A 13001-nucleotide genomic window follows, 5' to 3' on the forward strand; every position below is an offset into this window, starting at 1 on the left:
CTAGAACCGACACTGAATATTTTTTCAGTGTCGGGTCATGCCTCTAACCAGCACTAAAAAGATTCCTGAGCCAAAAAAAAAAATAAACCGGCTCAAAACAGTCGGCTCAGCTGCCGCCACTGTCACCATGCTCCTGCCACCGCCACCGCCGCCGTCATGCTCAAATCGACTCATCTCAATCCAAATAGCAGGCTAATAATCATTTCAACATCACACAAAAAATCGACTCAATAACACACAAAAAATCACTCGACATCACAAAAAATGATTCAACATCACACAAAAAAATCAATCGACATCATACAAAAATTGATCTATCAGTGCCGGTTTCATTATCCATCCAGCACAAATCACAGCACACAGAGAAGGGTCATCCGCTCAGGGCCGTCGCACACGGATGCTACAAGCACGCCGACTGGGTCCCCTTGCTACTAAGTCGTGACGGGAGGAGGCACAGAAGGAGACCCTGTCGCTGCTCGGCACCACAAGGCACAGCATGGCCGGGCGCGCGGTTGGACAAGCACCGTAGCGAGACCAGCCCAGCGGCATCTCGATCGGCACCGAGCTTCACGCCATGGCCAGGCGCGTCGCTCCGCAGAGCCACCAACGCCAAGCGCCGCAACCGCCCCATCGAACGCGGCGTGTCCCGAAGGAGCCCGCCACCCTGTAGCGTTGCGCCCAACACCTCCATCCACGCCTTGAGGAACGTCAAGGCAATGGCCTGCGCGGACGACAGCCGGCTGCTCCGACGACCTCGTGGTTCGTCCGATGAACCGAGCGAACTGACCTTGAGATACTCCATGCTAGACGCAAAGAAAACTAGATCTATACTATTTCTATAGAAGACGCGGATCCCTCCACCTGCACATTACCGGCGGCAAGTCGGAGACGGATGGGAGGGGCCGGATCTGGCTAGAGTAGAGAGAAAGGCTATCGAGAGGCGTGTCTGCTAGAGTAGAGAGATAGACTATCTTTTGTGGTGGAGGACGCATGAGGAAGAGATAAGGCTAGAGCCGAACGGACGCGATGGGCGAGCCAAAACGCGATTCTAGTAGAAATTCGGGACCGGTACCTTCAGTGCCAGTTGTGATTGGAACCGGCACTGATAACCGACTATCAGTGTCGATTCTTAACGTCTCAGTCATTTTTGGGGCGCGAGAGATTAAGAACCGGTACTGATAAGATGCTACTTATGATATATTTTGTAGTAGTGGTGGCAGAAAGAACTGAAGGAGCAGCTGGGCAAGCACACCACCGAGCTTGAAAGGTACTTTGAGAACTGTGATTCGATGACCATGAACCTGTAGGTGACCAAATGTTATGTTTGCCCTAGAACATTGTGTACATCAAGCAGACCACCCACCGTAACATGCTTTTAGGATCTAACTATTCCAGTGAACATGCGATTGTTTTTTGTTTTTATCTCATAAGACGCAACCAAAGTCCCTTATCGATGTTTGGTGTTGTATTTGCTTATGGTCTATGCAGTTAATAATTCTGTATGAACGATGTAATATTTGTAATTGACTTGTTTCGTGATCATTTATATTCTATTATTGAAATCTTCTGGAAAATAATATTTCCATATGCTGAAAATGCCTAAAAAATTCTATGTATCGTATTTAATACAAGAAAACGATCACAAATGCTTATATGTAAAAAAAAAGTATACATTTAACACCATAAGGGTACCATTGATAATTCCCCTAGACACCTCTCATTCCTGGATCTAGAGCCACCTGCTAGCCAAACACCTTCACTGCCAGCTCCATCTCCATGGCAGATCTACTCCACCATGGATTTCTAAAGCAGAGTTGGAAAACCTAAAGTGGAGCTGTGCCAAACACGCCCAAAGTCAAATGGTCTTTTTTGTAACAATCATTGAGAATGAAGGCATTCTCTCATATTTGGTGCTCATGGATTGAGCAATTTGTAATAAGGGGAGTGTTGCAGTCAAGACTAACAATGATATAGGAAGATATTTTTGGACAAAAAAAGGTCTAATGTAAGGTGGCCCTCTATCACCTATTCTCTTTAATATAGTAGTAGATATGTTGGCCCTTCTGATTGGCGAGGCCAAAGAGGTGGGTCAAATACAAGGTGTTGTGTCTCACTTAATTGATGATGGACTATACATCCTACAATATTTTTTATGGAACATGATATTGATGAAGCGAAGAATATGAAGCTTTTGCTTTGCGCATTTGAGCAACTTTCTGGCTTGAAAATCAATTTCCACATAAACGAATTTTTATGTTATGGGGAGAAAAAGTTTGAGGAGCAATATTTGCAAGATTTTGTGTGCGAGATGGGGAACTACCGCTTTAGATATCTTGGCATCCTTATGCATCACAGGAAGATAACCAACAAAGATTGGCGAATAATAGAGGATAGATTGAAGAAGAAATTGAGTAGCTGGAAAGTCAAACATTTGTCTATTGGAGGATGATTAGTTCTGATTAATTCAATTTTAAGTAGCGTTGTGATGTCCATGTTGTCCTTTTTTGAGATTCCCCGTGGAGTACTTAAGAAATTGGACTATTATAGATCAAGATTCTTTTAGCAAAATGATGGGCACAAGAAAAAATACCGCCTAGTGAAATAGGGAATCTTGTGCAAACCTAAAGTCCAGGGCGGATTAGGCATTCAAAATCATGATGTACAGAACAAGTGCATGCTTAGTAAATAGCTCTTCAAACTTATTAATGAAGATGGGATATAGCAGCAATTGCTTAGGAAAAAATACTGAAAGAATAAAATAATAGGTGAGGTGAGATGGAAACCTAAGGATTCCCACTTTTGATCGGGCCTAATGAAGGTCAAAGACCAATTTTTAACAATGGGAGTGTTTCATCAAAATAATGGTACCCAAATTAGATTCTAGGAAGATAGATAGATCAAAAGATCAATATTTTGAGAGCTCTATCCACGTCTATACCCGATAGTTAGAAAGAAAAATGTAACTGTTGCAGACGTTTTAAAGTTAGAACCCCTTAATGTATCCTTTCGTAGGGCTCTAATAGGGCAAAATTTGTATGATTGGAATGATTTGGTAGCAAAGTTGGCATTTGTTTGACTTAATGACAAGAAGATGTTTTCAAATGGTCTTTGCATGCTACCCGTACATTTTCGGTGTAGTAATGTATAACAACCTAATGAATCATAGTTTCAATAGAATATACAATTTTTTATGGAAGTTAAAATCCCCTTAAAATTAGGTTTTCCTGTGGTATTTAGTTAGAGGGGTTATTCTCATAAAAGATAATTTACTTAAGCAAAAATGGCAAGGTAATGTCCATTGTTGTTTTGGTAATAGCATGTACACTATCCAACATTTTTTTATTGCCAATTTGCTAAGTTCATTTGGAAAGCACTGCAGATTGCTTTTGGTATTAGTCCTCCGAAAAGTGTTGCATATGTTATTGGTGATTGGTCATCCAAAACAGATCCAAAGTTGAAATTCCAAATTTTGATTGGGGCAAGAGCTTTATGTTGGGTCATTTGGCTAACTAGGAATAAAATTATTTTTGACAACTCAAAACCAAACACTTACATGCAAGTGATCTTCAGGGGAGCGTATTAGATTCGACGTTGGTCCATATTGCAAAAGGAGGAGGCAATAAATAGAATGAAGCGGGTGTGCCGTGTCCTAGAGACCACAATAATGGAGATATTCGTCAAACATGGGTGGATGTTTACTAGAAGGCTCGATCCTTGAAGCTGGATTTCCATCACGTTTATGATTGATTTCATATTAGCTTTTGCCATTTGTTTGCCTTTTATTTGCAGCCCATGGCTGAAACGATATAATAATAGATGGTTATGTGCATGCCTTATGCAGATGCCAGAATAATACAACATTTCCTTATTAAAAAATGAGTCTATAGACAAGTTATGGCTCAGCAACAAAAAGCATGGAGCTTTTAATGTTGTATGTGCTTTTGTGTTATGGAGCTTATGGGAAATTCGTAGTGAAATGATTTTTCAGAATTTGGTATTGAAGAATATAATACAAAGTCTGGAGGACTGCCCTCATCAAGTAGAAATTGGTTCCAGGAGATTTGAAGGCATGATTTGCATCCATCAATGCTTGATTTGCTTTGTAGTGGAGAGCTTTATCTTCATCTTCTTCATTTGGAGAAAGAAGCTTTTGTTATGGGACGGTCAAAGGCTGAGATTCCTCATATTCCCAGCCTACATTGACACATGCGCACATATGGTGCTCTACATAATTTGTCAGATGATGACCATATCCACTTCATTGTCTGGTCTCAATCACAAAAATGAATGAGTTATTTTAGCAAATTCATTTTTCCTATTCTGGTACAGGATGAAATGAGTCATTTTAGCAAATTCAGAAAAGGCAGTGAAGAACTAACAAATATTCCCACTATATATAGTGATAAAAAAAAGAAGATATCTAATTAAGCATATGATTTTTTTCCTATTTTAAAGATGGCATTTAGAGATGAACATGAACTATCTCATATCTCTTCTCCTCAATAAGAAGAGGAAGCCACTCCTCATGAGCAAACTGGTAGAACGGGGATGCGGAAGTGAAAGTGAGGTGGCCAACGTAAAAACCAAATACCCACAAGTTACTACACATAACTCATGTCAATAAGGAAGGTGTGCCTATATTGCCTTTGGACGCTCAGGTGGCATTTCGTAGAGCATGTGTTGCACTTGGAAAGACAAAGGTCTGGATAACCTATGCCAACTGAAAGATAGTGCCGTAGAGCGAAAAAAGGTTCCTGTGGAAAACAATCAAAGCTTTATTTGACACTCTTAAGGTTCCTTGGAGGCCTTGGAAAGATAGGCATTACTCAAGATGGGCAAGGCGTGGAAGACTTTCAAGAGCAAGCTTTACAATACATATGTGAAGCAGAATCTAATTTCGTTAGGATCCGAATGCTTATAAGTACTTGGAGAATCAATAGAGAGAGTTTGTGGATAGGTGCCACTCAGAAGAATTTGTGCAGTAGAGTTAGGCTAAAAAGGTGCTCCAGGAATGCAACACTCACCCTTACAGGCTCGGCACTAGTGGGTACACGCGCAAGAGTTGGACTGAGACAGGGAGGATGAGCAGGTAGCTCGGGAAAATTGCTCCACACTTGTTTCCCATATCCTAGAGAGAGATGCCCGAAATTGAAACCGAGGGAGGGTTGTATGCTCGTCCAATGATTTCATCCCCTTCAGGAAGCTAGAAATTGCGCAAGTGGTCTAAAGAATCCTACAACTTTTAGAAGAATCCTCTCGAGAATCTTTTCAAGCTTCTAGATGTCAGTGAGTCGTCCCTTAATTTGTGGTTGAATGACTTATTGCTTCACTTTTCTATCTTGTGGTTGAGGATGACTTCATATGTATTGGACTAAATCTACTTGTGATAATGACTTATATATATTGATCTGTTGTATACAACAGTACATAATATAATGATCCGCTTGATCTGCTATATATGGTTGTATGTAATGGACTTAATCATCTGATGTATGGCTGTGTGTATTGCTGTATCACTTTGTTGCTTAATAATCTGTTGTGTATGCTTGCCGGTTAAATATAAAATTCAGTATTATACAAATAATTAGTATAGATGGTACCATCTATACTTAATCGAAAATCAAACACATACGTACAGATGGTTTTATACTAAAATCATATGTAGTATTTAATTAGTCAGACGGTTTCGGAATCAAATAGCCTATATAAACCTGATTTATACAAGACTTTTAGTACAGATAGATCGAAAAAATGTTTGGCACAGAGTTTTCGGACCGTCTGTGCAGATATTTCTGAAATAGCCTGCGCATACATCAATAGAACTGTAGACAAAGTCTGTGGAGACGTCCCCACCCACGAACCACAAGGCACAGCGATTGTTCTGCTGTAGCGCAAAGGGGACCGAATTGATAGGGCCGGGAGCGCACGCCTCTCCTCCTCCATTCTCTCCTCGCTTCTTCACACTTCACCCTAGCCTTTTCATCCTCTTCCTTCCTCCACAGTTGCTCGGCCGCTGTGCTCCCCTCCCTCCTTTCTCCTCCAAATCTCCACAAATCCGCGCCCTTATCTCTCCAAAAAGCTGGGCTAATTCGCCCCTCCCCTTTACCTCCGAGCTAGCTATAACGACCTGCACATGAGATCATGAGCTCGGAGGACTCGCTCAAGTCCCTCTCGCTCGACTACCTCAACCTGCTCATCAACGGCCAGGCCTTCAGCGACGTCGCCTTCAGTGTCGAGGGCCGCCTCGTGCATGCTCACCGCTGCGTCCTCGCCGCCCGCAGCCTCTTCTTCCGGAAGCTCTTCTGCGGCCTCGACCCCAACCACCAGCCGCCGCCGCCGCATTTGAACAGCTCCGGCGCCCGTGCCGCTGGCGCTGCGCCGGAGCTGGTCATCCCCGTCAGCTCGATCCGGTACGAGGTGCTCGTGCTCGTGCTGCAGTTCCTCTACAGCGGCCAGGCGTCGGTGGCGGCACCCAAGAGCGGGCCGCTGCCCGGGTGCGGCGCCCGCGGGTGCTGGCACACCCGGTGCGGCGCGGCCGTGGACCTGGCCCTCGACACGCTCGCCGCCGCGCGCTCCTTCGGCGTCGAGCAGCTCGCCCTGCTGGTGCAGGTGGGAATTTCATGGGATCTGCAGTCTGCTAACTCGGTGCGATTAAGTATGCATGACGGTAGTTAGCTTAGCTCTGCCATGATTGAAGATGAAGCATCTTTTGCGTGGCATCAAGATGGAATCAGAAACGCCTGAGCCGGTGCTGCATGCTCGACTAGATCCCTAGGTTGCCACTTTACCTTTCCGATTCATGCACTACTGTGACCTCTGAGCCTGCACCAGTATCAGCAGAATCCATTCAGTGCTCGATCTCTCCTCTCACTTTCTTTAATCGATTTTTATTCCATTTTTTATTGAGTTGTTTGTGGGTGAGAGCTGAGATTGGGAGTGTACTGGCAGGCGCAGGGCTGAGTCGTCTCTAGTCTCTCACAGTCTCCTTTGCTTTTCTGCCGCTTCGCCTTGCAGCGGAACGCCTATCATCACTTGTCATGGAGCCTCTGACTCATCGTTACTAGGAAGGGTCTTGTCACGCCCTTGTTTATGTCTGTCCCTTCCTTACCACATCCATTGCATTGCATAGCATTCCATTTCTAGGGTTTCTCGGAGATCGATCCAGCAGCATGCACCTCCCAAGAACTCGATGCCGCCGTGCATCATTTCCAAAACATTTTGCTGTACAACATGCCATGCCGATGCAAGTACAATCAAAAGAACCATGCTGCACATATTGCTGCAATGCAAGCTGGTGGAAACATGCAGCTAGTACACTGATAGATTAGCCACTACATTTTATGCTGCTAATTAGCTGCCATTTTTTTCTGACTAATTAGTGTGTCAGGGACTGAGAACGAGTGATTTGGAATATTGCAGAAGCAGCTGGAGAGCATGGTGAAGGAGGCGTCCGTCGACGACGTGATGAAGGTGCTCATGGCGTCGCGCAAGTTCGAGATGCAGGAGCTCTGGGCCACCTGCTCCCACCTCGTGGCGCGCTCGGGCCTCTCCGCTGATCTCCTCGCCAAGCACCTCCCGATCGATGTGGTCGCCAAGATCGAGGAGATCCGCGCCAAGTCCCCGGTTGCCGCGGCGAGCACGCCGCGCTCGCCGTTCCTGACCCACCACTACCTCCCCATCAACGCGCCGTCCTCCGCCGCCGACCGCGACCACAAGATCCGGCGCATGCGGCGGGCCCTCGACGCGGCCGACATCGAGCTCGTCAAGCTGATGGTCATGGGCGAGGGCCTCGACCTCGATGACGCGCTCGCCGTCCACTACACCGTCCAGAACTGCAACCGCGACGTCGTCAAGGCGCTCCTCGAGCTCGGCGCGGCCGACGTCAACTCCCGCGCTGGGCCGACGGGGAAAACACCCCTGCACCTGGCGGCGGAGATGATCTCCCCCGACATGGTCTCCGTCCTCCTCGACCACCACGCCGACCCGAACGCCAGGACGCTCAATGGCGTCACCCCGCTTGACGTGCTTCGCGGCCTCACCTCCGAGTTCCTCTTCAAGGGCGCCGTGCCGGGGCTGACGCACATCGAGCCCAACAAGCTCAGGCTGTGCCTTGAGCTCGTGCAGTCTGCTGTGATGGTGACCACGCGCGAAGAGGGCGCGCCCGGCGCCGGTGGCGATGCCGGGGGAAGCGACGGCGGCAATTTCCCAAGGAGCGACGCTGACGACAGCTTGGTGAGCCTGACAATGAACTCGACGCTCATGTACCAGGGGCAAGAGATGGCGGCGGCGGTCGCCAGCGAGGCGAGGAAAGGGAACGGTGGCCGAGGGAACCCCTCCAACTTGTTCTTCCCCAATGGCTTCCCATGAGTAATCCTTATCTAGCATTGCCCTTTTATATATGCATTGATCTTTCCCTAGCTCTGTTGGATCTTTGTGAGCTCATTGTTGAGATGGTGTATCTAGCTACTACTTAACTTGCTAGGAGATATGAGCAAGAATTTCATGGTATTTGATGTGGATTGTTCGATCTTCACAAGGTTGAAGGTTGATGGATTGGGCAGCAAGTGTTGCTTTGTTAAAACCCGTCACTGTGATGAAACTTGTAATGGGACTTCGATTCAATCCGGTCCAGAGCTAGCTAGCTCCAGTAGTAGTGTACACTGTACAGCAAGCATGAGGATTTAGCTGTTGGTGTTTTTACATATGTCTTTATGCAGTGCAGCTTTTGGAGACTGTAGTAACGTTTGGACGGTAGGAAAGCGGGGCGCAGGCTCACGTGAGGAAATGGGGATCGAGTGGCCTTCGACAAGGCGAATCTAAGCCTGGAATTGAATGGTTTATATAGGAATTGCACATACATTTTTCTCCTGTTACGGCCAAAATCTTTATTGGATAGAATTAAAATATTTGAGATTGTGCATCCTGAGTTTTACTGATGGTTTTTAACCGGCACTCTTTACTTGACACTGATAGTCGAATACTATCAATATCGGTTGACCATCTGGCACTATTATCATTTTCAGAGAATAAAAAAAAGAGAATTGACGACGGCGGGAGCGGCATCCGAGCCGGACACAACTCCCGTCGCCACCCCTATCGCCACTGTCGCCAGGCGCTGCCGGGCACACCTGCAAAACGATAACATGATGGCTCGAAGGCCACTGCCACAGCACATGCACAAGATAACACGGGGGCTCAATCGCCGCTCGGTCGCCGCTCCCTCTTGGCCACAGCTCAGCCGTTGCTTGGCAGTCGCTCAGCCATAACTCTTTCACAGCTCATGCTCGGCCACAGCTCGACTGCCGCTACCACTCGGCCACAGCTCGACCGCCATACGCACTCGCCCTGGATCCCTCCTCTACCTCGCCAGGATCCATCCACCTGGGAGGGAGAAGGGGCGAGGGGAGTTGGTCGGTGGTGGGAGGGAGAAGGGGCGAGGGGAGTTGGTCGGTGGTGGGAGGGAGAAGGGGGTGGCCAGCTACAGGGAGGGTAGGAGAGGAGCAGGGCCACTACGGTGGGGGAGAGCGAGAGAGAGAATGCATAGAGAGCCGTCGGAGAGCGAGAACGAGAATGGAGAGAGAGTCAGACGCCAGTGCGAAGAGATAAGGGAGAGAGAGCCGATGGACGTAGAGATTGATGAACCAAAACGGCATTGAAATGAAATTTCAGGTCCGGGAGTAGCATCTGATTTTGCTACGAACCGATAGTGATACATTATCAGTGTCGGTTTTGGCCGAACTGACATTGATAAGCTGACACTTATGACTAGTTCTATAGCAGTGATAACTAGTCCCTCTAGTTATAAATGCTTGTCGCTTTTAACTTTTACTGTCTCCTTCTGTTCTAGTTGAAGTGTTCTCTAAGACAGGGTTTTCTTTTTGCAATTTAATTGGCATGGTCCTGTACACAACATTAATACTTCTGTCCTAACATGAGGCCCGGCGACAACCCGGTTAAAACATGAACTATGCACGACAGCTGACTAGCTGAGAGTAATGCAAACAAAGGACAACATGCGTGTGGTAGTCAAACATGAGAATTAATTTCCTCACTTTTACTGTTTGTGCTTGCTCCTCTTATTAATTCATTTGTCGTTCTCCGCCCTAGCTTAAGCCAAGGACTGCTTTGCGTGCTTACAATAATTTTTTCCTGCGTAATTAAGCATAACCAAATTTTTGTCAGAATCGAGCTTGTTGGAGAAATTGGTGGCCGGAAAGCAGCTTCTACTTACTAATAAGTTGTTGCAGAATCCTACCATTTGATACTCCGCTTCTACTTTTTCTCTGTTGAAGATATGTCAAACATGGCCTTAATTCCTTATGTCATAGGCTAGAGCTATCCATCACTCACAAATACTTCCCAATATAGTCCATCCTTAATTTGTGTGTCTATATATATATAGTAAGTACCTAATCTTGCGGCTGCTGGTCATACTTACAAATTTATTATCAAGAAAATTGTTTGAATGGTGTGCCATAATTAGAGAAAAATCGTAATGGCAGCCATCCATATTAAACTCACTTAGAATATATGTATTGTACTTTAATTTGTTCTATATATATATAGTACTGGCAAAAACATCATGCGTACATTAAAAGTATGAAAATCATCCTGATACGATATATGTAGTACTTTGATTTATTGTGTTAAAAAATTTGGAGCACTAGATCTTTTATCTTTTGAGGAAATTATAAGGATAAATTTTCAAATAAAATGATAGTATAACAATTGTGAGCTTTCCGATGGATAAATATTGTCAAAATAATATACTGATGGAGTTTTATGTCTTCGGTGTAATTTGATTAAGCATATGTTTTTCCTATATGTTGTAGTGATTATGCATGCACCGACTCGTTCGATTGAAAAGTATATGCTGGTCCAGATATCACCTTGGTCTTCGATATGCAACATTTGATCATATGTTTTTTTATAATACAGTCAACAATATATCCCCAAATCGCATTTGTGAATTTGTAGGGTAATTAAAATGGTCTAATCTTCATACTAGGGTGATAAAATAAATGATCAGAAAATAATTCATACATTATAATAACTTCAACGAATTAATGACATATTTGTAGTCCTCGATGGTATGTATTTCAATGTATCCTACAGTATATTTCATATTTTGTGGCATTCATACCACATATATAAATGTTTACTCATCCAAGCGTATAGTACAGTGGACTTAAATCATATACTCACATGCATATAGATCGTGGATGTGCATCCCAAATATAAAATAAAGGTGCAAGAAACCCCTGGTCCTTCCATTGAAAAAAAAAAAGTTGTGTGTGATATAACCCATGCAGTTGGACTTTGTCCAAAAATATTTATTAAGAATTAATCTTACAATGAGAAAATAATGTGTAAGTAAATTTGGATTGAAAAACAATTCGCAATATAATAGATTTTTATGTTTTACAAATATGTTAATTACAATGCAAATTTATGGTCAAAATTGTTTTTTTAAGACCGTGTCAAAGAACAAATTTAAGGTAGCTTGTTATATGACTGGAGGTGCATAGTAGGCATTATGCAGATCATTTTTTTTGGTATATTTCTACACACTTACGAACTCTAAATGAAATGAAACAGATAAAGGTTTTGTTTTATCAAAACATGTACTGTACCAAGTTAAACTGTAGAAGCAGCATCTCCATCTATCACTCGTCAAAATGTAGCTACTTACAAGTTTTTTTTGTTCGAATAGTTTAAAAGCACATTCCCTTTTTTTTCGCGGCTGTAACCTCTCTATCTCGGTAAAAATTCAAAATTAGACAACATATATTGACGTATTAATCGAAATAGACAACATATAGTCGTATTTATTAATTTAGCATCTGTATTCGATGCACGTTATATCGAAAATGAATTTTCGGTACACCGTGTACTGAAAAAGCCATTTTCAGCACACGGTGTGCCGAATACGTCACTGTTGCCCGTATTCGGCACACCTTGTGTCAAAAATGGATTGTATTCGGTATACGGTGTGCCGAATATGGGCAACAGTGCCGTATTCGGCACATCATGTGCCAAAAAACACTTTTTTCGGTATTTTTTGGCACATGGTGTGCCGAATACGGCACTGTTACCCGTATTCTGCCTACCGTGTGCCGAATACAGTCTATTTTCTGCACACAGTGTATCGAATACGAGTAACAGTGTCGTATTCTGCATACCATGTGCCGAAAATGGTTTTTTCGGTACACTATGTATCAAATACGGATACTAAATTAATAAATACGACTACATATTATCTATTTTGATAAATACGTTCATGTATATTATCTAATTTTGATTTTTTTTCCGTCTATCTCGTATCTGTAGATAACATGAATGTCATACATAGTTCTGTAGATGACTAGTATTCTGTACAAGTAGACTCATACAATTATGTCACCAAACAGGACCTGTGTACCTTTCACATGCACATGGAAACTTTTTACTCAGCGTCATTAATTTGTCCCTTTATACTATCTTATACGCATTCTTAATTTTTGTTTATGCCGTTCTTCATCGTTCAGATGCTGCGACCAATTCAAGCGCTGTATAAGCTAAATGCATGTTGCGAAAACTTGTAACAACAGTAGTCCAATGTACCTGGAGCTAGGTAGCGACTGTCAGACTGTCCTGAATCATGAACATCATGTACATGCACATAACACAGTTCTCTCTGCATTCTTATGCCAGTACCATAAGGGCACCTAGCTCTCTCTTCCAACATCTCTCTGTTTGTTACTGCAGTAGATTCCAATTCAGAGATCGGCAAGCGAGCATGGCCATGGCACTGGGGCGTACGTCCGTAGCTGTGGCACACATTGCACGCGGAATTTTTAGATTTTGGCTCTTTTTAAAAGCGTTTTCTACACATGGATATATGAGAAACAATGTAAACAAATGAATTCTTTTTACAGTGCCATGATATTTGATATTTTGATTGAATAATACGGCGGCGTGATAATTAACATTGTGATAGCTACTACTTATAATATTTCAAG

The 13001-nt window shown here is 43.9% G+C and overlaps 1 protein-coding gene across 1 annotated transcript; it reads left to right on the forward strand.

Moving 5' to 3' along the window:
- The first annotated feature begins 5885 nt into the window (after window positions 1–5885).
- On the forward strand, window positions 5886–8743 carry LOC133904335 (BTB/POZ domain and ankyrin repeat-containing protein NH5.2-like). Its single transcript, XM_062345802.1, has 2 exons — window positions 5886–6609; window positions 7420–8743. Exons 1-2 carry the CDS (start codon window positions 6142–6144, stop codon window positions 8365–8367), a joined length of 1416 nt encoding a protein of 471 aa, XP_062201786.1. The 5' UTR covers window positions 5886–6141; the 3' UTR covers window positions 8368–8743.
- The last annotated feature ends 4258 nt before the right edge of the window (window positions 8744–13001 follow it).

This window comes from Phragmites australis, chromosome 22 (assembly GCF_958298935.1).
Source record: "Phragmites australis chromosome 22, lpPhrAust1.1, whole genome shotgun sequence".
NCBI lineage: Eukaryota > Viridiplantae > Streptophyta > Magnoliopsida > Poales > Poaceae > Phragmites > Phragmites australis.

Bases quoted from the DNA above. Each gene is read 5' to 3' on its own strand.
- LOC133904335 (XM_062345802.1), top strand. From the start codon at position 6,142: ATGAGCTCGGAGGACTCGCTCAAGTCCCTCTCGCTCGACTACCTCAAC. The intron at 6,610-7,419 runs GTGGGAATTTCA...GGAATATTGCAG, and splicing joins AGCTCGCCCTGCTGGTGCAG to AAGCAGCTGGAGAGCATGGT.